At 42.2% G+C, this 23260-nt stretch overlaps 5 protein-coding genes and 2 non-coding genes across 13 annotated transcripts; 5 read left to right on the plus strand and 2 right to left on the minus strand.

Annotated features, from left to right (window-relative positions):
- Nucleotides 1-23: 23 nt before the first annotated feature.
- On the plus strand, nucleotides 24-2592 carry tpgs2 (tubulin polyglutamylase complex subunit 2). 2 transcript variants are annotated; one of them, XM_086041882.1, is made up of 7 exons: nucleotides 24-347; nucleotides 479-558; nucleotides 643-730; nucleotides 1154-1294; nucleotides 1396-1512; nucleotides 1587-1750; nucleotides 2000-2592. In XM_086041882.1, the coding sequence occupies exons 1-7, from the start codon at nucleotides 272-274 to the stop codon at nucleotides 2216-2218; spliced, it is 885 nt and encodes a 294-aa protein (XP_085898008.1). In that variant the 5' UTR covers nucleotides 24-271; the 3' UTR covers nucleotides 2219-2592. The 2 variants fall into 2 exon arrangements, with proteins under 2 accessions (XP_085898008.1, XP_085898009.1); XM_086041883.1 differs by having other exon boundaries at nucleotides 1399-1512.
- aqp7 (aquaporin 7) lies at nucleotides 1822-10393 on the minus strand. Of its 5 annotated transcripts, none has more exons than XM_086041876.1 (6): nucleotides 10306-10393; nucleotides 9739-9951; nucleotides 5152-5278; nucleotides 4732-5075; nucleotides 4391-4608; nucleotides 1822-3517 (listed from the first exon to the last, which is right to left on the minus strand). In XM_086041876.1, the coding sequence occupies exons 2-6, from the start codon at nucleotides 9772-9774 to the stop codon at nucleotides 3328-3330; spliced, it is 915 nt and encodes a 304-aa protein (XP_085898002.1). In that variant the 5' UTR covers nucleotides 9775-9951; nucleotides 10306-10393; the 3' UTR covers nucleotides 1822-3327. The 5 variants fall into 5 exon arrangements, with proteins under 5 accessions (XP_085898002.1, XP_085898001.1, XP_085898003.1 ...); XM_086041875.1 differs by lacking the exons at nucleotides 9739-9951; nucleotides 10306-10393 and adding an exon at nucleotides 6544-6960 and having other exon boundaries at nucleotides 4732-4850; nucleotides 4938-5075; XM_086041877.1 differs by having other exon boundaries at nucleotides 9739-10373.
- Nucleotides 9546-14939, plus strand: LOC147142434 (retinol dehydrogenase 12). Of its 2 annotated transcripts, none has more exons than XM_086041880.1 (6): nucleotides 9546-9929; nucleotides 10625-10893; nucleotides 11789-11878; nucleotides 12111-12299; nucleotides 12397-12506; nucleotides 12720-14939. In XM_086041880.1, the coding sequence occupies exons 1-6, from the start codon at nucleotides 9877-9879 to the stop codon at nucleotides 12897-12899; spliced, it is 891 nt and encodes a 296-aa protein (XP_085898006.1). In that variant the 5' UTR covers nucleotides 9546-9876; the 3' UTR covers nucleotides 12900-14939. The 2 variants fall into 2 exon arrangements, with proteins under 2 accessions (XP_085898006.1, XP_085898005.1); XM_086041879.1 differs by having other exon boundaries at nucleotides 9548-9929; nucleotides 10654-10893.
- On the minus strand, nucleotides 13487-17931 carry mlnl (motilin-like). The gene is made up of 5 exons (XM_086040334.1): nucleotides 17085-17931; nucleotides 15696-15884; nucleotides 15263-15388; nucleotides 13744-13845; nucleotides 13487-13645 (listed from the first exon to the last, which is right to left on the minus strand). The coding sequence occupies exons 3-5, from the start codon at nucleotides 15380-15382 to the stop codon at nucleotides 13487-13489; spliced, it is 381 nt and encodes a 126-aa protein (XP_085896460.1). The 5' UTR covers nucleotides 15383-15388; nucleotides 15696-15884; nucleotides 17085-17931.
- nop56 (NOP56 ribonucleoprotein homolog) lies at nucleotides 16876-22735 on the plus strand. Its single transcript, XM_086041873.1, has 12 exons — nucleotides 16876-17008; nucleotides 18197-18286; nucleotides 18365-18479; nucleotides 19215-19379; nucleotides 19587-19785; nucleotides 19972-20159; nucleotides 20432-20583; nucleotides 20773-20873; nucleotides 21240-21388; nucleotides 21584-21705; nucleotides 21893-22009; nucleotides 22265-22735. Exons 1-12 carry the CDS (start codon nucleotides 17006-17008, stop codon nucleotides 22574-22576), a joined length of 1713 nt encoding a protein of 570 aa, XP_085897999.1. The 5' UTR covers nucleotides 16876-17005; the 3' UTR covers nucleotides 22577-22735.
- On the plus strand, nucleotides 20209-20339 carry LOC147142437 (small nucleolar RNA SNORA26). Its single transcript, XR_015088253.1, has one exon. It is a non-coding gene; the product is annotated as a small nucleolar RNA SNORA26 (small nucleolar RNA).
- LOC147142438 (small nucleolar RNA SNORD57) lies at nucleotides 21745-21811 on the plus strand. Its single transcript, XR_015088252.1, has one exon. It is a non-coding gene; the product is annotated as a small nucleolar RNA SNORD57 (small nucleolar RNA).
- Nucleotides 22736-23260: the final 525 nt, after the last annotated feature.

A 23260-nucleotide genomic window follows, 5' to 3' on the forward strand; every position in this document is an offset into this window, starting at 1 on the left:
CGTAACTTGATGATATTAATTAGTAAAAATCTGAGAAAGTTTTACATAATTTACAATTGTCATGTTCTGGTCAACGTTTTGGACTAAAAGGGCATGTGTCAATAAATGTGTAAGTCAAGTGATACCGGAAGGTGGCAGTGATGTAAACCTCATAAACACTCATAGAAGAAGAAGTGTTGCCAACTTGCCACCGCCTTGTGGACCTTGGTGTCTTATTCAGTCACAGCCCAAAGTGGATTCTAAATAAAAATCCAATTTATTCTGTAAAAGAATGGGTGAGACAAAAGAGAGCTTGGTGTTTAAATGTGTGCCTGAAAGACTGACACTCGGCATCACTCGAATCCTTGGTAAGTGTTTTGATGCGGCGTCGGAGCCAGCAACATCTGAAACATTTAGTTTATCGAGCTAGGATGTTAACTTAAATACTGCATCACTTCATGCATACAATAAATTCTAAATCGTATTCCTTTTGTGGCAGAGAGCATGCCTGGTGTTGTCGATGTGCGGCTTGCAGAGAGGGAGCCTGCAGAGAAAAGGAGTCTGCTGTCATGGGAACAGGTGAAGGAAACCCATTCCAAACACCGCGACTGTTAATAATCAAATGGCACATGATTAACAAACCATCTGTTCCCCCCTCACCAGAAAAACAATTGCATTTTACCAGAGGACCTACGAGATTTTTATCTGACAACAGATGGCTTTGCACTTACTTGGAACGTCAAACTAGACAGCAAGTGAACCTATTTTTAATATTCTAACACAGTGATTCCCAACTTTACCACGAGAGATTATCAGGTTTTCTGTAGGAAACTATCCAATTTTACTTCATTGTTCAGAAAATAATTAATTAATTACTATGAATAATTTATTTTTGATCATCTGTCTATGCAGGCTAGAGACAAATTTGCAAATGTACCCATTGTGTGAAATTCATACAACAGTCATAGCTTTGTGTTTAGCTAATGACAACTACATTTCACACCGAGTGTGTAAATGTAGTGTCACCGTGCCGCGACACATTTCCAATGTAAAATATACGTCTTGGTTCAAAGGTTGGGAAACACTGGAAAGAGAACATTGAAGGAACTCTAGTTTACATTGAAAACAGCTATATTTTCCAATGTTTTTGTGTGTGTGTGTGTGTGTCCCTCAGATGAATGTGTTCCCTTAGGATGCATGACAATTCACAGTGTGGGAAGGTTGCAGCCTCTTCTCCAGCCAACACCGATTTTCTCTCTGCCAAATGCACCGTCACTGGCTGACCTAGACTGGGAGGAGAGCAGTGCTGAATGTGGTAAAGATGATCAGTCAAATTCTTTATTCATCTGCAACAGTTGCTATGTTGGTTATGTTGAATTCAAAAATATATATTACAAATTCAGAATTGTGATCCAGCAGGGTTGTCAAATGCTTCCACTCCTCCACATTTTGATTCTCGGAGCCGTATCTTTGAGTTGGATTCATGTGGTGGGAACGGCAAGGTGTGCTTGGCATACAAAAACGCCACCACAGGTGCTCTTGGAGTTATTTTGTCCAAAAATATATTTTGCTCCCACCGATTTACTTACATTCTTTTCTTTTTCCAGGTGTGGTAGCCCAGCAGAGTGAAATTTGGTTTCTCGACCGCTCTCTTTGCTGGCATTTCTTAACCGCAAGCTTCTCCTCTTACTACCGCCTCATGATCACACACCTGGGCCTGCCCGAGTGGCAGTATACTTTTACACCTTATGGCCCCAGTCCGCAAGCCAAGGTAGCAAAGATAGTTCTTCTCTAAATGCTTTATATCAGCGATGCATCTTAATAAAGTAGTTAATACGCACGTTCAATTGAGGTACACTTTTATTTCTTGCCATTCTGATAAGTGCAGTGTTTGTTGATTAAAACTCAAGTAAGACACAACATTCAAAGTAATGAACACACACAAAAAAATGTCATATTCAAAAATCTAAATGTTGCTTGTTGTCATCTTCTCATTGGTTTTTGTGTTACCCCTCTACAGCAGTGGGCATCGCTGTACCAGCCGCTGACCTTCAGAAGTGAGCTGAGCCTGACTCATTCTGTTGGAAACTTCCACATCAACAAGTTAGATCCCACAAAGGCTTTTAAAACCAAAGCCAAGGTGCCCACCCCGAAGAAGAAGCCATCCGCACCAGGCAGCCTAGCGAGCAATGCCAAAAGTCCTGGCAGCCTTGGAAGACCCGGCGTAGCGAAGCGATAAAACACATCCGCTTGACGGTGATATTTCAACTAGTTCTCCTGTCATCATTCCCAGGCAATATTTAAGAACTAAATGTGTGGGGTGAGGCTCTGTCACAAGAGTCAACACTCACAGTTTCATTTAAGAGAGTCATGAGCGATGCAAGTAAGTGATCACTGAATTCCCTTTTGCATATTTCTATCACAAAGCTTGAGATTTTTTGTTGTAAATTTGTATAAATTTCAATGTATTATGATGTAACATACCAGAAATAGCAAAGTAACTATGCATGAATCTCAAGTCAGTTTTGACTATTAAACTGTATGGTATTGTGAAGATTTGAAATAAAATGTGGCAGCTATTCCTTGAATCATCTGATAAGCTACCTGACACCAGCTCACAGTGTCTGATTTTCAATATTACAGGTGCTAATGTATCATCTATTTATAAATCCTTAGAATAAGTAAATAATCTTTCCTTTAATAAATACTTGCTCCAAGTATTTACAGGGAAGATACATGATGATTCACTTTGAAGTATAATACCCAGAGAGTGTCTGCATAAGTATGATAAGACTTCTTGGCTCAACTTTTAGGCTCAAGTAGTTTTCAAGCGGTTCCAACATCAAGGTCATATTTTCACATTTGCTGTCTGCCTGGATGAATAATAGATGATCAACCTATCTGCATAATATTAAAGTTACGACTGTCGTCTCTAAAAGGAGGTAGGGTTGTAATGCACATTAGTTTTACACGCAGTTACTCCAAAGTTAGACCGGCTATTTTGCGTCAGCAATCAACACTGCATCCTGTGTTCATGGAAAACGTTAGGTTTCAACTCATTACCTTGGCCAGCCTCAGTCCTGTCTGTAAACAGGATGTTGAACATTTGCATATAATAAGAGTATATCTGTAATCTTAGCCTAGTGCCCTTTCTCTCCCAGTTACAATAAGCATCTTAACAAGCGATGAAAATTGCAACTGAGTAACCAAGATGCATACACGTAAGTCCCAGTGTTTGCGTCAATCTTTGCGGGTCGTCCAATCAGAGCAATCTCGGAATGTGTCGACTGCGCTTGTGCACGCAGCTTGATGTCTTCCATTACTGTACATCTTATAGTTGGGGACCTTTCACACACACAAATCGGTGTCAGTGTTTTGTTTTTCCAGTGGTGCCGTCTCCTTCTCTAATGTTGGAATCAGTCTAGTACAATTTTCTGGAGGATGGTGAAGTTCCACCAAGACCTTGTAGAGCCCAGCACCCAGAACGCCTCCAATCATAGGGGCAACAATGGGCACCCACCACCAACCATTTCCAGCCCTGCACAGATGAAGAAAATGCAAAATTGATAGGTCAGCAAGCAAACGATTTTTACATGTTAGAATAAAACGTGTTCTTTATTTGTCTTTGGGGACAAAACCCCCTTTCATAAGGCGAAGACGCAGTTTGCGGGGAGGAAACCTAGCCGAGAATTGCCTAACTTCAGCTATGTTATTAGAGGGAGATAGCCAGCTGTGTGTCAGCGTCTTGTACAATACAGTGAGGTCCCTAAATATTTGGACATTGACACTAATCTTTTGAGCTCTAAACGCCATCACAATGGGTTGGACAGTGTCGGAATTATGACAGTTAAAAGTAACGGGACAAATTGACAATCATAAACCTAACTTTGACCTTTTAATGCTTTGTTGCAAATCGTTTGCTGTCAATTACAGCCTGAAATCTGGACCACATAGACATTGTCATATTTCCTTCAGTAGTCTTCAGCAAGTGAAATGCATGCTCAGTCAGATTCACATCACGCCATTATGCTTTTTTTTTTGCCTTAAAAAAATACTCTTTGGTTGCTTTCCCGCTATGCTTCGGGTCATTGTCCATCTGCACTGTGAAGAATGACTTTTGAAGCATTTAGCTGTATGAGAGCAAATAATACTCCCCAAAACACTTTTGCTTTTTGTTGTGTATTCCGCTTCCCTTGGAGTTGGATCTCAAAAAGGAACGGACCTATAATTGCCCAATCCACTGTTCTTGCTCTATTTTGCCAATTTTACAGAATCTCTGTGTGAGAAAGGCGACAGGTGCGCAGCCTCCTCACTCTGAAATCTCTCTTCAGAATGTCACTTGGGCATCAAGAGAGAGACAGAGGATTACGGATTATAGCCTGAGGACCCATAGTGTCCAATTCCTCCATACCTGAACACGTCAAGCCCCCAGCCTGCGACGGCCGTGAAGAGCCGCGGTCCGATGTCCCTGGTGGGGTTGATTGCATAACCACTGTTGCTGCCCAGAGAAATGCCAATTAATAGCACCAAGAGACCCACGATGGGCGCCTCGCTGCCTGCTGCAGCCGGTTTGTTTTTCTGGTCTGAAAAAGCCATCAGGCACAGCAGAAGCATAGCTGTACCGAATACCTGGCAACAAACACAATACGAGTCACGACAATCCCTGCAGAATGCTACACATCAAAAGTTCAACAAAGCACATTTTTTTTGTGTCGAGGGCGTCTCATGAATCCAGCATTTTACATACTGTACCTGGTCAATGAATCCTCCCGACAAGGAGAGGTACGGGGCCGGGTAGGTGGCAAAGATGCTAGCCGTAGCCTTTACACCAGTTGCAGTCAAATTCCCTCCGCAATAGTCATGTATTGCCTCTGCAAACACAAAATATGCTATCAGAACATTTGTCGTGTGAAAGCAGAAAGTGGTCAATAGCAATTGTTCTTGCCGTGTGTCCTCACCATAATACACAGCATAAACCGACCCTGCGGCTAAAAAGGAGCCCAACAGCTGTGAAAAAATGTAAAGGGGGAGCATCTTCCATGCAAGGCGGCCAAACACGCACATGGCGAAGGACACCGCCGCGTTCATATGAGCGCCTGGTGGAATGACGCCGCACTTAGTGGCAGAGATAGCATTTATTTTTATGATTGAAGGATGAGTCCGCTTTTATACCTGAAACTTTGCCTCCTACATGAATCCCTATTGCAACGCCCAGCCCAAAGCCCAGATTGATGCTTATGTAATGTCCAAATGCTCCTTGTCCAGTCACAACCTGCGCCACAGAGCCAAGGCCAAACACCTGCACACAGAAACCAGTAGTTGACTTATAAGGTCACATCATTGGTGATGATTAAAACATATTTTCTTAAAGAATATGTTCCTGGCAGGCCCACTTGTTGGAATAAGGCATTCTGATTAATATTTCGTTTGTGGGATATGGGTTAAGCAGCGAAATCCACCCCTTTTTAGCCATCTCTGGGGGAGGCCATTTTGTCACTTCTGGCGACTGAAAATGACATCACAGTTGCTCAGCGCTCAGGTAACAATCAATCACCTGTTTTCTGAAGCTGAGCCATGATTGGTCGTTATCTGAGCCCCGAGCAACTGTGATGACATTTTCAGTCGACAGAAATGACAAAATGGCCACCTGCTGAGATGGCTAAAAAAAGAGGTCGATTTTGCTGCTTAACTCCATCCATACATTATCTATACCGCTTATCCTCACAAGGGTCGGGGAGAACATGCACACACCACACAGGGAGGCCGGAGCTGGGATCAAACCCACGACCTATGAACTGTGAGGCGGACGTGCTAACCAGTCGACCACCGCTGCACAGAACATATTCTTGAAAAAAGTTTTGGTTGATTTCCTCTTTAAGGACAAAATATCCAAATAAATCTTTGTAACAGACTTGTAACCTAGCATAAAAATAAGTAAAATATTAAGTCACGGGTTATCCCTTTGGTGAGTCACATTTTAACCACTCCAAAAAGAAAAAAACATCAACTCCCATTTAGATGCATCTGAACTTTAAACTCTGAAGCCAACTCGGATGAGCAGACTGGAACGAGTGGAAAAGGCGCACACTGAGCTATTCATTCAGATAACAGGAAATGTATAGTTCTGCCACCACAAATCATTCTATAGTTAGTAGAAAGCAGAGTGTAAGCACAAGATGGGGGTGCACACCAAAGCTTAGGAAACAAACGTGTCGCTGTTACAACGTATTTCGCTTGAGGTTTTTCTCTGGGCTTCGCATTGTGTCTCTTGCAGTTCTAAATATGGGATCAATTGCAACAGCAGACAAACATGTGACTCTCGCGACCCTCTCCACGTGGCCCACTGCCTGAACCTTCTGCAGGTCAAATCCTCTCCCACTACCACAAACACCAGAGCACAAAACGTGTTTGGGGGGGCAGAGGGCATTTGATCATGATCACAGACATTTATTAGTCACGAAAGCCTTAACGAGCCTACATAAAAGCAATGTCCATTTTTTATTTTGTCGTCAAAGTATGTTGATTTTATCACAAAGTACTTTGTAGGAACAAATGATTTCTTACCATCATTACATATGTGCAAAGAGATTCAGCAAGTCCCACACGAACAATTTCGTTCCTTAATCGAAAAGATCGGGTTACAAGCGGTGATTTTCGCAGAGGGACCCCCCTATTTGCTGACTCTGCAAAATCCTTCATTTCTTCTTCTTGAAGTTTGACCTTTTCTCTCATTTGGCCTCTTTTTCTCGCAAGATGGTTTTTTTTAACAACTAAAAGTAAAGCTTAAAATAGAGCGATCCTGAATTCAGACTTGACGAACTAGCATGCTGCCCACATGCTTGGTCCACAAAAACAAATGGTAGTTCCTTCAACAGGCACCTCTGTCCTCTAATCTAATTTCACACTTCCTGTGTGTTTCTCTCTCTCTCTCTCTCTCTCTCTCTCTCTCTTTCTCTCTCTCTCTCTCCTGCTGTCTCTTCATTACACATTCCAATTGGGACCACGTTTTATAGCGGCCACACAAGCGCCCTCCCACCGGATATACTCAAGCACACACACACACAGACAGACAGCTGCATCCTCCAAGAGCTTTGCTTTGCAAAACAGTACTTGGCCAATGAGGACACAGTTATTCGAAACATCTGCTGAACAGCATTGGAAAAGAAATACTTTGCATTTACACTGAAAAATTGAAATGAGTCTGAAGTGGAACTCACTAAACTCTGAAGTCTCAACTTTTTATTTTGTCTGTCAGTGTAAAAAATGCTTCTAAAGTGACACTCTGCACATTAGTGACTTCCCTCACACACATCAGCATATGATGGATTTTTTTTTTTTTTTCACTCCACAGTGGATTTGATTTTCTGTTGCCTTTTTTGTTATTGTTCTTTTGGGGGGGGCACTGTAGTAATGGCAAAGAGGAGAGGGTTGAGGAAGTTAATAAACGTGGCTCTCGCGTGTGCTATTTAGAGGGAATGAGAGAAGCCGCTTGATTGGCGGCGAAATTGGTCTTCTGCGTTCACACCCACAATGGCACAAAACACCCTTTTTAAAATGTGCCACGCTGCACTGGCTTGCACAGGTCAACAAACCACCAAACCACCACCAAAAGTCTGCCATCTTAATGCTAACACATGATACAAAATCCCATAGATAAGACAACACAACTAGCATTGTTGTTGTATACTGCAATTACAGTGTAATCATTTAAACTACTTGTGTTTGATTGGTTAGCATATATAAATAATAATAAATAAATATGTATGGAAGGTTTTTTGAACTCTAAATTGTCTATAGGTGTGAATGTGCCCTGTGATTGGCTGGCCACCAGTTCAGGGTGTACCCTGCCTTTCGCCCAAAGTCAGCTGAGATAGGCTCCAGCACACCCGTGACCTTTGTGAGGATAAGAAGTACATAAAATAGATGTTTGAACACAATTGTCATGATCACAGAATTGTCATTATTTGTAGGTTATCATACTGGTACGGCCCGCAAGAGATCAAATTGTGGCCCCTGAACTAAAATGAGATTGACAGCCCTGTGTTAGACACTAGGGCGCAGCATTGAGTTACACGTACTGGAGCTGTATTATGCAACATTGCAGTGGTCCGTCCATCCGACAGTTTAAAAAAAGAATGACAAAATGAAATAGCTTGTAACCCAATAAATACATTGTTGATTAAGTGAACGGTAGACAAAAATCAGTTTTGGGAAGTGATATTGATTGATTGATCGATTGATTGATTGATTGATTGATTGATTGATTGATTGATTGATTGATTGATTGATTGATTGATTGATTGATTGATTGATTGATTGGTTGGTTGATTGGTTGATTGATTGATTGGGATTTTTAAGTGTGTGTTTGGTGACAATCTTTCAAGTTGATCCTATTTATTTGACGTGAGGAGGAAACATCCGGTAAAAATACTTTTTACGCTTCATGTACATGTTAGAGCCTGTACTCGTTTACGTTTACTTGAGTAATTATTTGAATGACCACTTTTGCCATTACCAAAGTCATTTTTACACAAGAACTTGCGCTCAAGTACAGAATATAAGTACGTTTTCCCCATCTCTGTTTACCATATTTTCCATTTGAGGTATTTGGTCCATGCTTTACATTGATTTTCTTTTTGAATCCAATAATGTCCGCGATTTCATCATTGAAACTGCTGAATTGGAGTATTTCCTAATGAGAAAGCAAGTGACGCAGCAATCAGCCAGCCTCACCTCAGATTGCACAATCCCTCATCGTCAGGCTAACGTTTTTAATATCGGTGTGTTACATTTTGTCGCTGTCGGGCGGAATTCTGTATCGACCGAAATTATAACTTTTCAGGAAATCCAAAAAACATTGAACAAAACTGTTTTCTGAGTTTGATCATGTGGCGTTCACCAGTCGAGCCGTGACTGGCCCTTACCTTAGCCCTGAGCAGCTGTGATGTCATTTTCAATCGACAGCAAGTGGCAAAACTGTCTGAGATGGCTAAAAAGGGTGGATTTTGCTGCTTCATTCATATTACACAAAACGCAGTATTAATCAGAATGCCGTGTTTTGTTTAGACTAATGGTTGGCACATAGAACAGAACATTTTTGACTTGACTTCCGCTTTAATATTTTCGCTCATAATCATCTAAACAATCAACCAGACTTTTACTATAGGCAACAACTACGCCACATGGCTTCCACAGAACGAAGAAATGAAATATTCACCACTTTCAAGTGTAAAAATAACAAGAAGAAGTGGGGACAGACCAATAGAATCAATTTGTGAAAACAAATATGAAACTGACCATAGCCTGGGGGACCTCTGCCCATCAGTGACGATATATTGTTTTACTGATCGTATCAAACCACAGTAAAGTATGAGGTGAGGCAGACAGGAGGTTGCCTCCACACTGCGCAGCCTACTTTAGAGTAGTAGATGCTACTGGAGTTCAGTTTATAAAACATATCAGGTAGGCAAGGCGGGCAATAAACAAAAACTTTGCCCAACTGGTTCCACGGGTGACGTATAATAGAAAGACAGATGTTGAAAGATAATGGTCATTGACGGGCATGAAAATGACCAGAAAAGCTTGCAAACTAACCACATTGACCGTCAATGGCTTAAACGGAACCTCAGGCAGTAGATTACGACAGCCTTGATGAATCAGTAACTATATATGGTTACGTGGTCGTGAACTCAGTGGTCACGCCTACTTGTCGTGGACTCGCTCACATTGTCACATCAAACGTACACCTCCAGGACTCACCTCTTTGTGCTTCTCTAACCACGCCGGCGTTGCCATGGGTTGGCTGGATGTGATCGCTCACCCGCTGTGGATGGTAACCACGCTGCTGCTGTGGATGGTGGTGCGCTTGCAGCGGAAAGGGAGCTGGCACCCACGAGCATGCCCCACGCAGCTCAAAGGGAAGACGGCGATAGTGACAGGGGCCAATTCAGGTCTGCTTGGGTCTTGTGTTTGCTTATTTGATTGTTCCACAGAAATGAGACACGTTTGATACAGTAGGTGAAAGCTTTGTGTAAATATTCTGTCTCTAACTCTTGTGTTGACAATCCTGTGAAAAACAATTCTATGTGAAATTCAATATGTGATATATCAAGTTAAAGATATATTTGCACTGCAATATTTATTTACAAATGCTAATGTATGGGGTGGATGTGAGACATTCATAATACAGTCATGATCAGGAACACGATCAGGATTTTAGCCACTATAAAACAATTTTAAAGTTAATATGTATCCCATGTGGGGTAAATGCATGTATCAAGCAGCACGTCTCATTTGACGGTGAATTTTGTTATACGCTCGTCTCACTTATCTGGTTGCAGAAATCCTTTTCAGTCACTGTGAAAGAATTTTGTGATAGTATCAGCATGTGTTGTTATCCCATGCTGGATCGGAGTTTTGCGGCGATGAATTGTGTAAAGACAACTTTATTTGTATCCTGCAATGGAAGGTCGTATCGATTTTTAACTGGTGTTGAACTTGCTATTCTGACATTCTAAATATACAATATACAGCGTTGTTGAATGCATTCATAATTAAAGATAGCTTTTTTTTCATTAAAATACTGTTGATAGATTCTGTGTTCAGCCCTTCCTTGATGTCACCTGCTGATTGTACTGTGCTACAGGTTTTCTCTTCCACTTTGTCGCTGCTTAGGAATCGGAAAGTTCATCGCCATGGACTTTGCCCGCCGGGGTGCCCGTGTCATTCTGGCTTGTCGAAGTGTGTCCCGTGGGACAGAAGCAGCGAAAGAAATCCAAGCAAAAACAGGAAATCCTGATGTCCATGTGCGTCCGGTGGACCTTTCTTCTCTGGACTCCGTCAGGGAATTTACTGAAAAGATTGTGGAGGAGGAAAGCGCTCTTCACATCCTCGTCAACAATGCTGCAGTGTCAGGTGCCAACTTCACCAAGTTTAGTTTTGTAGTGTTATGGGGACCACTTTCCAAGATTGAGCCCAGGAATGTGTTTATCTGAATTCATTGAATGCAGTGCAATTTTGATAAGAAATCAATTGTTGGGGCACCACCGATACTCCATTTCCAAAATACACTCTGTCTTACAATCTGATGTGCTGTTTTTGAATTCCACTTTATTTTCCATGGGTAATATTATAAATAGCACAAGACCGCACCCATCCTTTGTGATTCAGACAAAAAAATTCTGACTGAAATACATTTTAGTACACATATTACACAATATATTTCAACAACCCAAAATGTTTAAAGCGGAAATCAATCCAAACATATTTTTTTCAACAATATGTTCTATGTAGGCTCACTAGTTGAAACAAGGCAATATGATTAATATGAAATATGAGTTAAGCAGCAAAATACACCAGTTTTTCACCATCTAAAGCGGGCGGCCATTTTGTCATTTCTGTCGACTGAAAATGACATCACAACTGCTCGGGGCTCAGGTAACGACCAATCATGGCTCAGGTTGAGAAAACAGGTCAGTCGTGATTGGTCATTACCTGAGTAGTTGCGATGTCATTTTCAGTCGACAGAAACGACAAAATGGCCGCCCCCAGACATGGCTAAAAACGAGTGGATTAACTCTTATTCCACAAACGCAATATTTATCAGAATGCCTTGTTTCAACTAGTGGGCTTACATAGAACATATTCTTGAAAAAAATATGTTTCAGTTGACCACCTCTTTCAGGATGTGCAAGTGTCAGTTTAGAGGTCAATTTGACTATACGTTTACATTGTGGGATCTACTACAAGAAAAAAAGATTTTGGGTGGAGGTACAAACACCATCTAATGTTCATCACTTTCTTCCATTAGGTTTACCTCGGCAGATTACCAAAGATGGGTTTGATGTTTCTTTTGCAACCAATCATTTGGGGCCGTTCCTTCTCACCAACCAGCTACTTGGTAGGATTAGATTTAATACTGCATGTGTGTCAAACGTTTTGTGTAACTTTGTGAATGTTACATAACAGTCATTCCCAAGTGCCGATCTCTGCCATGTCATTCAATTCTCTTCCGCCAGGTTACCTGTCAACTTGGAGCTACAGAACCTGAGCAATTATGCACAGAAAAAAAGGTTTGTTCATGATAAGTACTCAACCACTGCACGATCCCCCACCCCCTCTGTTCCTTTCAGACCTGATAAAAAGTTCAGCTCCAGCACGTATTGTCACCGTCAGCTCTGTCAACCATAAAAAGGGTGAAGTGGACTTCTCTCATTTTCATGGGGAAAATGTGACTTATAACCTTGATCGAGTTTACAACCACACCAAGCTGCACAACATCATCTGCACGAATGAGTTAGCACGGAGGCTTCAAGGGTCAGGTAGGCTCAAATGACTTTGAATTCCATTTATTAATGCTGCAAATTTGCGGTTACAATTTTGTTGGCATGTGTGTGGGAAAAATGTTTGAAAATGTAGGCGTCACCGCCAACTCAGTCCACCCCGGTATTGTCATGACGGGAATGATGAGGCATTATCCCTTCAAGATTCGTTTTATCTTTAGCCTCATTGGACAGTTCTTTTTCAAGGTGAGTGTGTTGTTCACATTATTTGTGGCGTTTACTTCAGACACTGATGAAAGAGTCAGATGTTGAAGAAGAATATATGCCACTTGATATAACGGGTGTTCTCAAGTGCTTCCCAAGTAATTATATGAATCATCTTTGCACTGAAGTTCTGTGACCATGACGGGCAGAATAACTACATGTTGTTTTTTTGACCATCATTTCACATCTCCTCAGTCCGCAGAAGAAGGGGCAGTCAGCGCCATCTACTGCGCCGTGTCAGAGGAAGCTGAAGGCATAAGTGGAAAATATTTTGACTGCGACTGCTCTATTGTCCTCCCCGCCCCCTTAGCCCGGGACACGGCCCTCGCAGTCAAGGACTTTGAGATCTGTGAAAGACTGACATCAAAGTTGTGAAACAATGTTCCTCCTGATAGCAGAAAGGAGGTCCAATTGCATGCGCTTATTGTTGTTAAAGGGACTGCGCTAACATTCAAACCCTCAGGATCAACCAATTGTATTTAATGCACTTTTGCAAGATAGAAAACATACACTGCCATGTTTATAAATCCAGCAGAGTATTGTATATTTCTTAATTCAATGTATTCTGCGTATGCTGGCTTTTTAAAAAAATAGATGATTAGATAATGGCAGGGGCCACCATCTTTTTAAAACTGAGCTACTTCTTGGATCCAAATCACATCTAATTATGTCATTGTTAATGATTAATAATATTAATAATTTAAATTGAAATAATATTATTTGAATTAACTTGTAGAAAATACAACCAGGGCTCGATTAAGTTAAACAATAATGTCCCTTTTATTGACTGATCAAATGAAACACACAAAAATATAAGAGCATTCAGTCTTTCATGGATTCATACAGCGATTTCATCTTCTTCTGTTCTCCAGCACACTACTTGGCTGTAAAGACAAAAAATGTGAGATAACCCAATTATTATCTTTTTCCCCCCCTGTGTTAGTCATTTTTGTATCATTTAACTATTTGTCCACAAAGGTCAACAAAGTTTTTAGTTCTTGGAGAGGTTTATTACCTTTCTGTCGCTCATCCACAATTTCATGGATGAGCTCCTCAAGCACAGGAGCGACATGGTCCAGCTGTTTGGGTGAAAGACGCACGGTGATATCCACTGTTTTATCCTATACACACACACACATATTCAGAAAATTAGCATCCTGTATTGTGTAACACAGCGATGGCGATTGTCGTGCGTGTGTGCATGTGGGTGTACACGCACTGGATTTGCACCATGCTCAGCTTGAGGAAGCTGTTGGACAGCAACTTCTTCAAACTGGCCGTCCTCCGACCGAGGCTCCATGTCCTTTCGACCCTCTCGCTCCTGGAGAGCAAACACCCAAACACAAAACACAGAGCACATGAACACAGTCGCGACGGAGATTTTTTTTTTTTGCACACCGTTTTGTATATGACAGCACTTGTTGTTGCTATCCCTGTGTTAATGAAAAAAACACAGTGGTCTGAGAAATACCTTGAATCTGACAAAAGTTGCTTTTGATCAAGTTTCTTTTGAATTGTGGTTCAACAACATTCAGCAGAAAATCATGAAATGGGCCTGGATACAAATTATGCTACCCTTAATATTTTGTTGGGCAACCTTTCCTTTTGAGGCAATCACTGCAATCAAACGATTTTTGTAGCTTTAAATTTATGGGGTATTTTGGACCACTCTTCATGAGCAAACTGCTTTAGTTTCACTCCCAGGTTTGAAGGCTGCTTTCTCCACATGTTATGTTTCAGCGCGTTGCACAGATGTTCAATAGGATTTAAAACAGGGCTCATAGTAGGTCACTTCAGAATAGTCTGATGTTTTGCTCTTAGCCATTCTTGGGTGTGCATCTCAAACCCTTTACCCTAAATGTGCTCGTCTATAATATTCTTATAATATTCGTCTTATACAGCTCTAGCTATATAAGCTATATAAATAACATTGTATCGTATTGTATTATAATATTCTCTGAATCTCCTGAGGCAACTTGCTCCTTTGATTTCTCTGGTCCATGTTAAGTGTGGTACACGCCACGTCACCAAACACAACATCAACTACTTCTCACCCTTTAAATAGGCAGACTGATTACAATTTTGAAGACACTTGTGATGCTAATTAGAAGATACACCCTGGTTGAATATGTCGCTATAGTCAAAATTATTTTCAATCCTTTGTATGCGTAACATCATTTTTGTCCAGGCCTGTTTGATGAATGAATTTTTTTAATAATTCTATTGAGCCACACACAACTCAAAAGCAATGCCTGATTTTAATTGATTAATTTTGATTTTTTTTTTATTCATTATTACTTGTGTCAGATTGAATTGATTTCTGTGACCACTGTGGGTTTTACTTCTACTACCGGTAAGTACCAACAATTTTGTCCACATGTCTGTCTTTGCTCAATAAACTCTTTTTCAAAAATAGTTTCTCAACATTTAGTAGAATTTAAGACTACTCAGACTTGTTCGTTTTAGTTTATTATTATATTTAATTACATTTACACCGGACTTTAGAAAGCAGGACAAATCACTTTTGTATTTGCGATAAGAACTTATAACACTATTACATATATTTTGTTTATGAGCCGGAAGTCAAACAACAACAGCCTATAAAATGTTATATTCCTGCAATTTGAATCTACAAATTGAGAATGCACAGAAAATACTCAAGAGGAGAGTGCAATCAAATTACAGCTCGGCTCTTCAACATCTCCTACACACTGTCCAACACTATCCAATCATCTTACTTTCATCAGCATCATTTCCTTTGGGCTGAAAAAGGTGATGTGTCCTTGTGTCCTCTCAACCAGCAACGCCACAAGGCACGCCAGCACCACGCAGACGGCAACAGCTCCACGCATGCTCATTCTCTTCTGTGCTGGACAAATGTAGGCTGTGACAAACTCTTTTTAAAATAGCATAAAGTATTTCATTTATCGTGTGTGTGTGTGTGTGCGTGTATATGTGTGTGTGAAATTAGTCATACTGACACGTAATTTTGCAAGTGCAGATTCTCAAATGTGTGTGTATGAGCACATGAGCGTCACAAGACTTCTATACACACTAGATGAGATAAATTCCTGTGACAATCTAGACAAGACAGCTTTACACACACAGAGCAATTTGTACATAGTGTAAATAAGAAACAGAAAAGAAAAAGACAAAATGTTACATGCTCACGTGTTGTTTGATTCTTGGTCGGTTGGTCCCAGAAGTGTGTTCTAAGATGACAAGGGCATCTCCTGTCTAAATGACAACTTGTCTCCGTCAGCCTTTATATCAAGGCACTCCTGATGCCCCAGCTTTTTACTATCCTCCCTCACATCCGCTCCTCAACAGGCTCCTTCTCAAACATTCTCATCCAGGCTCCTGGAAACACAGATATCACACATGAATTAGGCTTTTTTTTTTTTTTAAATCAGTGTACACTCAGTGTACAGGCATATTGACCTTTGGGGAGGCAGACTTGCTTTTTTTAGAAACTTAATAATGGAGATTTTTATTTTTCCATACGTGAGATTTTGTCTCCTCAGAGGTCAGCCGACCATAAATTGTCTGCTTCTAAGAATAAGCCAACATAATGTGACATTTATGACCTGCCAGTAACATAAAAATGCGCACATAAATGCGCACATGCATGTGCTCCTAAGAAACCCTGCAACGCTCCAGTATGTTAATGGTGCTTTTCCTCAAATCCGCCACTTGACTGTGTTCCTGCATGGTGGTGAAATGTTACCAGATTGGGTTTGTACACTTGGACCACTCTGGAGAAATGGACTATTAAAAACCATTCCGTCGTTGTATCAGTGGTTCAAGGACTTAGATTGTGTGCAGACCTGAATGAAGCATCAGGGTGACGTACAAGCTCTTGGATATTCCCTTCCTGTTCGTTAGGTACCTGCAGTGCAATTGTGTTTTACCATCTTCCCAATCAACTTTTAGAAAAACTGTATTCATTTATTTTTTTTTTTTTTTATTTTACTAGGAGCCCAGTGTCTCCTAATCTGAAATTTTAGAGATTCAAGTAGAAAATGTAGGGGCGCACACAAATCACAAATTGATTTGCGAAATAAATATTCTCACGCAATTATTTAAGTGGCTACTCAGAGTGTGGTCAAGGGCTTGATACAGACCGTGGACCACCATTTTCCCAGACCTGGTATATAGCTAATTTTGTTCTTGACCAGAAACTGCTATGATTAAGCATAGCAGTTAACACAGCTAGCATGTATTCTTGAGTAAGAACTCTAACAGGATTATCAAACATGTTACTGTAATTACAGAAATACTGAAATCAAATTTTATGTATATATCCACTAGATGGCACAAGAAGCAAATCATCGTTTCTTTGCTGCGTCGCGCGATGTTTTGAGGTGATCTCGCGGTATTCTGACCCTTTACATTGAGTAGAAGGGTGACTGTGCTGTCTTTTTATCGAAGAACAAGCACCGAAGCGCACACAGTTCGTGTGCTGCTGAGATTCACCGATCATGGTAGGAAAAGAAGTTGTACATACGTATGCTTTTGCTACAAATTTAGATTTGTTTCTTACTGCTGACTTGCACTCACCGCTTTTCGTGATCTGATCCGACAAATCGTCGTCTCCGTCTGCCCTTTCCAAATTTTGTCCAAGGCCTTTTCTCCTGAGCTAAGTAGTTAGCCACCCATGCCGCTAACACTCGTTCTAAATGTGCGTCACGTCGCTGTCAGTCAAAGAATTGCTGCCATACATGAACACATATTTATGTTGTAGTATTGCAAACCGAAGCGTTTTAGATGTGTCGCCATTAGAAAATGTCCATTTTAAACTTTGATTAGCATGCGTTAGCTCTTTGCTGCACCACCAGAAAGCGTTTGCACACGTGGTGCCCTGGCTAACACGTGGTGCACAGTGGTAGGCAAGATCAAAAATTGGACTGTCTTGCGTATTTTCATCAGTTATTGCTTTCCATTTTTGTTAAAGTAGACTCCATTTACAGCATGTTGTAGCTTTACACGCGCTTTCACTGTCGTTTAATCGTGTTTCAATCATGTTTTTGTAGAGCACACTTAAAACACAAGGCAAATCCGTTTTTCTTTAAAGCGATACAAAATTAGATCAATACATGCATAAGCAATATAATGGTGAAATCACTGAACACATACGTTGTCAAGTTAAAATCTCAAATAGATAAAAATGGTTCAAAAGCACAATTTTTTTCATGTGAATTCCGCAGCGATTTTCAGGTCAGATTCCAATGTGTGGAGAGATTGGGCAGACGTTAGGTGTTTATAAAGGTTGTGGCAGGATTAAAATATTAAAACTTAATGCTGACGAGCTGCCCTACTGCCGCAAGTGTGCGATCCCTGTTTGTGACTGTCAAACAAGGAGTAAAATCTAGCATTTTAGGCCAGTTTCTGTTCCCCACGTCTCTCAATGAACCGCACACGTGGCGTCTTTTAATGTAAGCAGCATGCTTATAATAAAGATGGCGGCTGTACCAAAAAGCCAGCTGAAAGATACATTTCGATTTTGGCCATTGCTCTGAAAGTCATGTGGTTAGGTTAATAAGTTGCCGAAACCTATTTTTGTTTTGCTTGAGCGTTTTAATCCAAAAGACAAAAACAAACGTGGTTGCCAAACACAACACTGATCTGGGTTTATTGATGAAACTGCTAATAATATAATTGCGTTTGTTTAGGTGCTGTTACATGTGTTGTTTGAGCATGCGTCCGGCTATGCGTTGTTTGCTGTTAAAGAGGTGGAGGAGATCGGCATGCTGCTGCCCCAGGTGGGTTTTGTTTTATTGCCTCACTGCTACTTGGTTTGACATTTCTGTGGAAGATTTATCACCGAGTGTATGTTTCAGGTGGAGCAGAGTGTGCTCAGCCTGGCAAAATTCAACAACATGGTGAGCCTGGCTGCCTTTTTCCCTTTTAAGTCGGCACAATCTGCTCTGGAGAACATAAATGCCATTTCTGAAGGTAAGTTTTCTTTCCTCAAGCTCATTGAAATGTATTGCCTGATTCAGACTTATGCATGCGCGTTTCTCCCATCCGTTATCGTTTTACTGCCTTCAGGTGTGGTGATGTTTTCAAATCTGTCAATCCACTGAATGACTGTGCTGACAGCCTTATGTCTAACCTGAACATCTGAGGGTACCATTTTGTTAGCGGATGTTTTAAGCCGTCATTAGATATTTGATTTCTTTTTTATAGAGTGCCATTTAGCAAAATATTCTTGGAAGCAGCCGTGGCGCAAATGTAATGTTTACATTTTAATAAACATTGTAACCTGAATTCATGGAGACTGCATGCTGTTGTCATTTTAAATGTCTCCTAAATCCCGCACAGACTTTTAACAACAATAGCTGATTTTTAAGAGGAGAGAATTCTCTTCCCCAAACCACCAGTTTGCTATAATACCTGGACTGACCTGTGGGAGGCAGTGTGGGGCATCCAGACTACTGCGAAATAAAAACAGAAGAAACGCGCTCTGCTAACTCTTGTCATTTATTTTATTGTGATGAATGACTTGAGCCATCTTATTCAAATGCATGAATTAATGTCCACAATTAAATTCAAACCACCTATCGAGCGATTGTGTTAGTCTACCCCCACTCTTACGTATACACAGAAAACTAGTATTGTCTCGAAAGCATATTTCTGCACATTGAAGTTTTATTCAGGCAAGCTTAAAATGATCTCTCCCTTTTGCAGGTGTGGTTCATGCCGACCTCAAGTTGTTCCTTGAGACAAACATTCCTCAATCGGGGAAGAAGAAAGCTACACTGGGAGTTGGAGATGCCAAAATTGGTGCTGCCTTACAAGAAGAATTTGGTTTTTCCATCCAGACGGGCGGCGTTGTGGCAGAATTAACAAGAGGTTTGTATTTTATGAGGGCATGTTTGGTTTTTGCCACAGCTGCACATTGTATAAAGCATATATCGTCTGTTTATGATGTGACTATATGTCCCTGACACGCATGAAGGTTCATACTGAAAATCTGAACAGCCAGCTGCTCACATGATCACCCGCTACTCAAAAGTGACGCAATCCAACCTTTGCTTTGCTTCCCGTCTGTCCTGTCAGGGATTCGCCTTCACTTCCACTTGCTGGTGAAGGGCCTGACGGCCGTGGCGGCCTCCAAGGCCCAGCTTGGACTGGGCCACAGTTACTCGCGAGCCAAGGTCAAATTTAATGTCAACCGGGTAGACAACATGATCATCCAGTCCATTGCGCTGTTGGATCAGCTCGACAAGGACATTAACACGTTCTCCATGCGTGTCCGGTAAGCCAATGGCACAAACCTGAACCACATACAGTGCAGCAACACAGTGCACGCAACAATCATCAAAGCTTTTGACGATTCCATTTTTGTGGCACAACACGGCGCTGAAATCGCAAGTCTAAATTTGAACACGCTTGTACAGAATTTGCCATTTCTAATGGATGATTTTTGTCCTGTGCGATTCAGTGAATGGTACGGTTACCACTTCCCCGAGCTGGTGAGGATCGTGCCGGACAACTCGATGTACTGCCGCCTGACTCAGCTCATCGGCAACCGGAAAGAGTTGACGGATGAGAGCGTGGAGAGCCTGGAGGAGGTGGTCATGGACAACGCCAAGGCGCAGGCCATCCTCGACGCGTCCCGCTCCTCAATGGGTTCGTCCTGTCGTGTCGCGTTGAATTTGTATGAGGATGTTTGCAAACCGCGCCCCTTTTTCGCGCACCTTGGACCAACAAGTGTCTCTGGTGATTAACACAGGGGGGTAGAGAAAGTCTCTCATAAACCTGTAGTTGAGGCTGCCATCCTCGCTGCGGATCCTGTCGGGAGAAACACACGGAGTCATGTTGCCAGCATGTGGCTTGACAAGTGTTGTCAGATGATCATGACACCCCCGCCGCCCCTCTTTTTTTTTTTTTTTCGTGTGCAGGAATGGACATTTCCCCAATTGACCTGATCAACATCGAGAGGTTCTCCAACCGCGTGGTGTCTCTGGCGGCGTATCGCCTGGAGCTGCAGGACTACTTGCGCTCAAAGATGGGCCAGGTGGCTCCCAACTTGGCCGCGTTGATCGGAGAAGTGGTGAGCTCTTTGGATCTGCTTGTTTTAATAGAACAAACGGGACCGATGATGTTTGACCAATAATCTGTCAATCCGCCGACTCGCCGTGAGGAGAAACTTCTGGTGCTGATGGTCCAGCTTGTCTCGGTGGCGATTCTTTGTCCGAAGACAGATGCGGCCAAATATTCAGTATTTGTTTCTCTTTTCCAGGTGGGTGCCCGTCTGATTTCCCACGCCGGCAGTCTAACCAACCTGGCAAAGTACCCCGCCTCCACTGTGCAGATCCTGGGAGCGGAGAAAGCCCTGTTCAGGTACTGGGGCGCCCCATCCCTGCCGGGGAGAGCTGTGGTTGCGGTGATGGCAGGGCGGGGCCGGAGCAGAGCGGGGTGACCCGAGGAGACTTGCCGGTCTTGTCCGGAGTGATCCCCGCTCCCCCATTGCATCCCAAAGTCTGAGCAACCACACGCAGCACCGAGATAGGTTAGAGGAGCAGAGTGATATTTCAGTGTACGAACGTTCAACTCGACACACAAGTTTTTAACAACAACAAAAAAAAAACGAGTCAAGGTAGCACTGTACTTGCCAAACTGTCAAAATCAACATCTGCCCTTGGGCCCCGCAGTCTTGTTTGCATGTTAACGCCTCCCGATTGTGAAAGCAGCTGTAATCTCGCGCAGAGCCCTCAAGACTCGCGGAAACACGCCCAAGTACGGGCTCATCTTCCACTCGACCTTCATCGGCCGCGCTGCCGCCAAGAACAAGGGCCGCATCTCCAGATATCTGGCCAACAAGTGCACCATTGCTTCCCGCATTGACTGCTTCTCCGGTGAGACCTCCTGTTGCTCGTTTATGCGCCCGGCGTGAGCTTTGCTATGATGCTCCCAATTTTTCGTCAACAGCATTCATCCTTTTGGTTGATGTTGAGAAATGATTCCCTGAGCTACTTCACGACCGTCGATGCATTTGGGCACCTCTGTTGCCTTAGGGGTGGATTCATTTTTGGGCTTTTGGCTCTTTTCAGAATTGCCCTCCAGCGTGTTTGGTGACAAACTGCGCGAACAGGTGGAGGAGCGACTGTCTTTCTACGAGACGGGCGACCTGCCGCGCAAGAATGTTGACGTCATGAAAGAGGCCGTGAAGGAGGTGAGCTCGTCTTCATTATCACTCTGGTGCGGTTAACGCTGTGGATGATGACTAAATTGTCCCTGATAATAGCTGAGGGTCAAAACTGATTTAATGAGCCTGATGCAGCATTAATTCAGAAGCTAAGAAAGACTTCCCAAAGGTTTGGCCTGCGTAGCATTGATCGATCTGTTTTCCCCCCTTGCAGGCGTCCGATGTTGCGGCTGAGATGAAGCGTAAACTGGAAAAACAGGAAAAGAAACGCAAGAAGCGTGAAAAGAAGCAAGCGCTCCTTGAAAACCCAGACACAAATGGTGACGCCGAGGTAATTCACACCTCCTCCTGAAGCAGCGCTGCATGTTTAGCTTTAAGATGTGAGATCTGACCTGTGGTTCTGTCTCCGCGTGCGACATGCAAGATTAGTCTGACTCCGAACCATTGGCTGGCCCCAAACAGTGGGCTTGATCACTGAAGAGAGTCATACAATTTTAAACTTGCTGGAATGACAAATTGGTCATTCTGTGGATAGCTTACTTCACTTGAAAATTGTCAAAATAAATTGACTGTGCCCTCCATGTAGGTTAACGGAGACTCAGAAACGTCCGGAGGGAAAAAGAAAAAGAAACGTGCGGCAGAGGAGGAGGTCCAAGCCGAAGAACCGCCGGCTGCAGAGCACGCAGCAGGTGACGCTTCCACCAAGAAGAAAAAGCGCAAGTCTGAGCCCGAGGAACCAGAGGAGGAGACTGCTGTGGTTGAGGTACCGGCAAAGGACACTGACACCCCAGCCAAGAAGAAAAAGAAACGAAAGTCGGAGGCCATTGAAGCTGAGCCAGCGCAAGACATCCCAGAAACAGTCCCTGAGAAGAAGAAAAAAAAGAAAAAAAATGTGTAGTAAAGAATAGAGTATATCTGACTCAAGAATGAATTTTGTGTACAGTTTTTCATTTTATTTTTTTGGACCACAGAGATGCTTTACCTGTGCCTTGAATTGCCCAAAATGTACTTGTACTTATGTAAATAAATTCTCAGTTAATAAAATTGTTGCACTTTTTTTTTTTCTCCCCCTTTGGGTGCACAGTTGGGATACCAGAAGTCTTATAAACCCAGTTAGGGCTTGCCCCAAGTGTAAATGCTTTTAAATCCAGGGGAAGTTGCCACCCTGCCATACTAAGGTTTAAATCATTTTCAAAATCAATTTTTCCCAAATCATGTTATTGCAGTGTATATTTTAATAAGGTACTTGTTTTACTTTTGAGTTTGTACATTTATGTGAAGCAATGAGTCAGTCACCTTGTAAATAACGCTGCTTACCTAAACTAAATGCTGTATAACCGTCGATGGGGCTCATTTTCTCTCGAATTGAAGTAGCTAAATTTCCCTTCGGATCCTGAGATATCCATTTTAAAATGTGGTCCTTCAACTAGTACTACTTCCAGCACGTAACATCCCAAACTCATTCACTGCGGTAGATTTGTTAACTGAAATCCAACCATTTACTGCCACTACGTACATTCAAATTCAGTTTAGAATGGGTTTTGGAATTGAGTGTCTTAGCTTGTCTGAAATCGAGGTCAGC

Source organism: Filicampus tigris, chromosome 9 (genome assembly GCF_054856515.1).
Source record: "Filicampus tigris isolate MCC_2025a chromosome 9, RoL_Ftig_1.0, whole genome shotgun sequence".
Classification (NCBI taxonomy): domain Eukaryota; kingdom Metazoa; phylum Chordata; class Actinopteri; order Syngnathiformes; family Syngnathidae; genus Filicampus; species Filicampus tigris.

Excerpts from the sequence above, each read along its gene's own strand:
- tpgs2 (XM_086041882.1), top strand. The coding sequence starts at position 272 with ATGGGTGAGACAAAAGAGAGCTTGGTGTTTAAATGTGTGCCTGAAAGA. Across the intron at positions 1,513-1,586 it reads ATACAAAAACGCCACCACAG|GTGTGGTAGCCCAGCAGAGT; the intron begins GTGCTCTTGGAG and ends TTCTTTTTCCAG. Across the intron at positions 1,751-1,999 it reads GCCCCAGTCCGCAAGCCAAG|CAGTGGGCATCGCTGTACCA; the intron begins GTAGCAAAGATA and ends ACCCCTCTACAG.
- aqp7 (XM_086041874.1), bottom strand. The coding sequence starts at position 6,711 with ATGAGAGAAAAGGTCAAACTTCAAGAAGAAGAAATGAAGGATTTTGCA. Across the intron at positions 5,279-6,543 it reads TTTGCACATATGTAATGATG|GTGTTTGGCCTTGGCTCTGT; the intron begins GTAAGAAATCAT and ends TTCTGTGTGCAG. Across the intron at positions 3,518-4,390 it reads TGGGGGCTTGACGTGTTCAG|GGCTGGAAATGGTTGGTGGT; the intron begins GTATGGAGGAAT and ends TCATCTGTGCAG.
- LOC147142434 (XM_086041879.1), top strand. The coding sequence starts at position 9,773 with ATGGGTTGGCTGGATGTGATCGCTCACCCGCTGTGGATGGTAACCACG. Across the intron at positions 9,930-10,653 it reads AGTGACAGGGGCCAATTCAG|GAATCGGAAAGTTCATCGCC; the intron begins GTCTGCTTGGGT and ends GTCGCTGCTTAG. Across the intron at positions 11,879-12,110 it reads TCTCACCAACCAGCTACTTG|ACCTGATAAAAAGTTCAGCT; the intron begins GTAGGATTAGAT and ends TGTTCCTTTCAG.
- mlnl (XM_086040334.1), bottom strand. The coding sequence starts at position 15,382 with ATGAGCATGCGTGGAGCTGTTGCCGTCTGCGTGGTGCTGGCGTGCCTT. Across the intron at positions 13,846-15,262 it reads AGGAAATGATGCTGATGAAA|GAGCGAGAGGGTCGAAAGGA; the intron begins GTAAGATGATTG and ends TTTGCTCTCCAG. Across the intron at positions 13,646-13,743 it reads CTGAGCATGGTGCAAATCCA|GATAAAACAGTGGATATCAC; the intron begins GTGCGTGTACAC and ends GTGTGTGTATAG.
- nop56 (XM_086041873.1), top strand. Across the intron at positions 20,160-20,431 it reads CGCGTCCCGCTCCTCAATGG|GAATGGACATTTCCCCAATT; the intron begins GTTCGTCCTGTC and ends TTTCGTGTGCAG. Across the intron at positions 21,706-21,892 it reads TGAAAGAGGCCGTGAAGGAG|GCGTCCGATGTTGCGGCTGA; the intron begins GTGAGCTCGTCT and ends CCCCCCTTGCAG.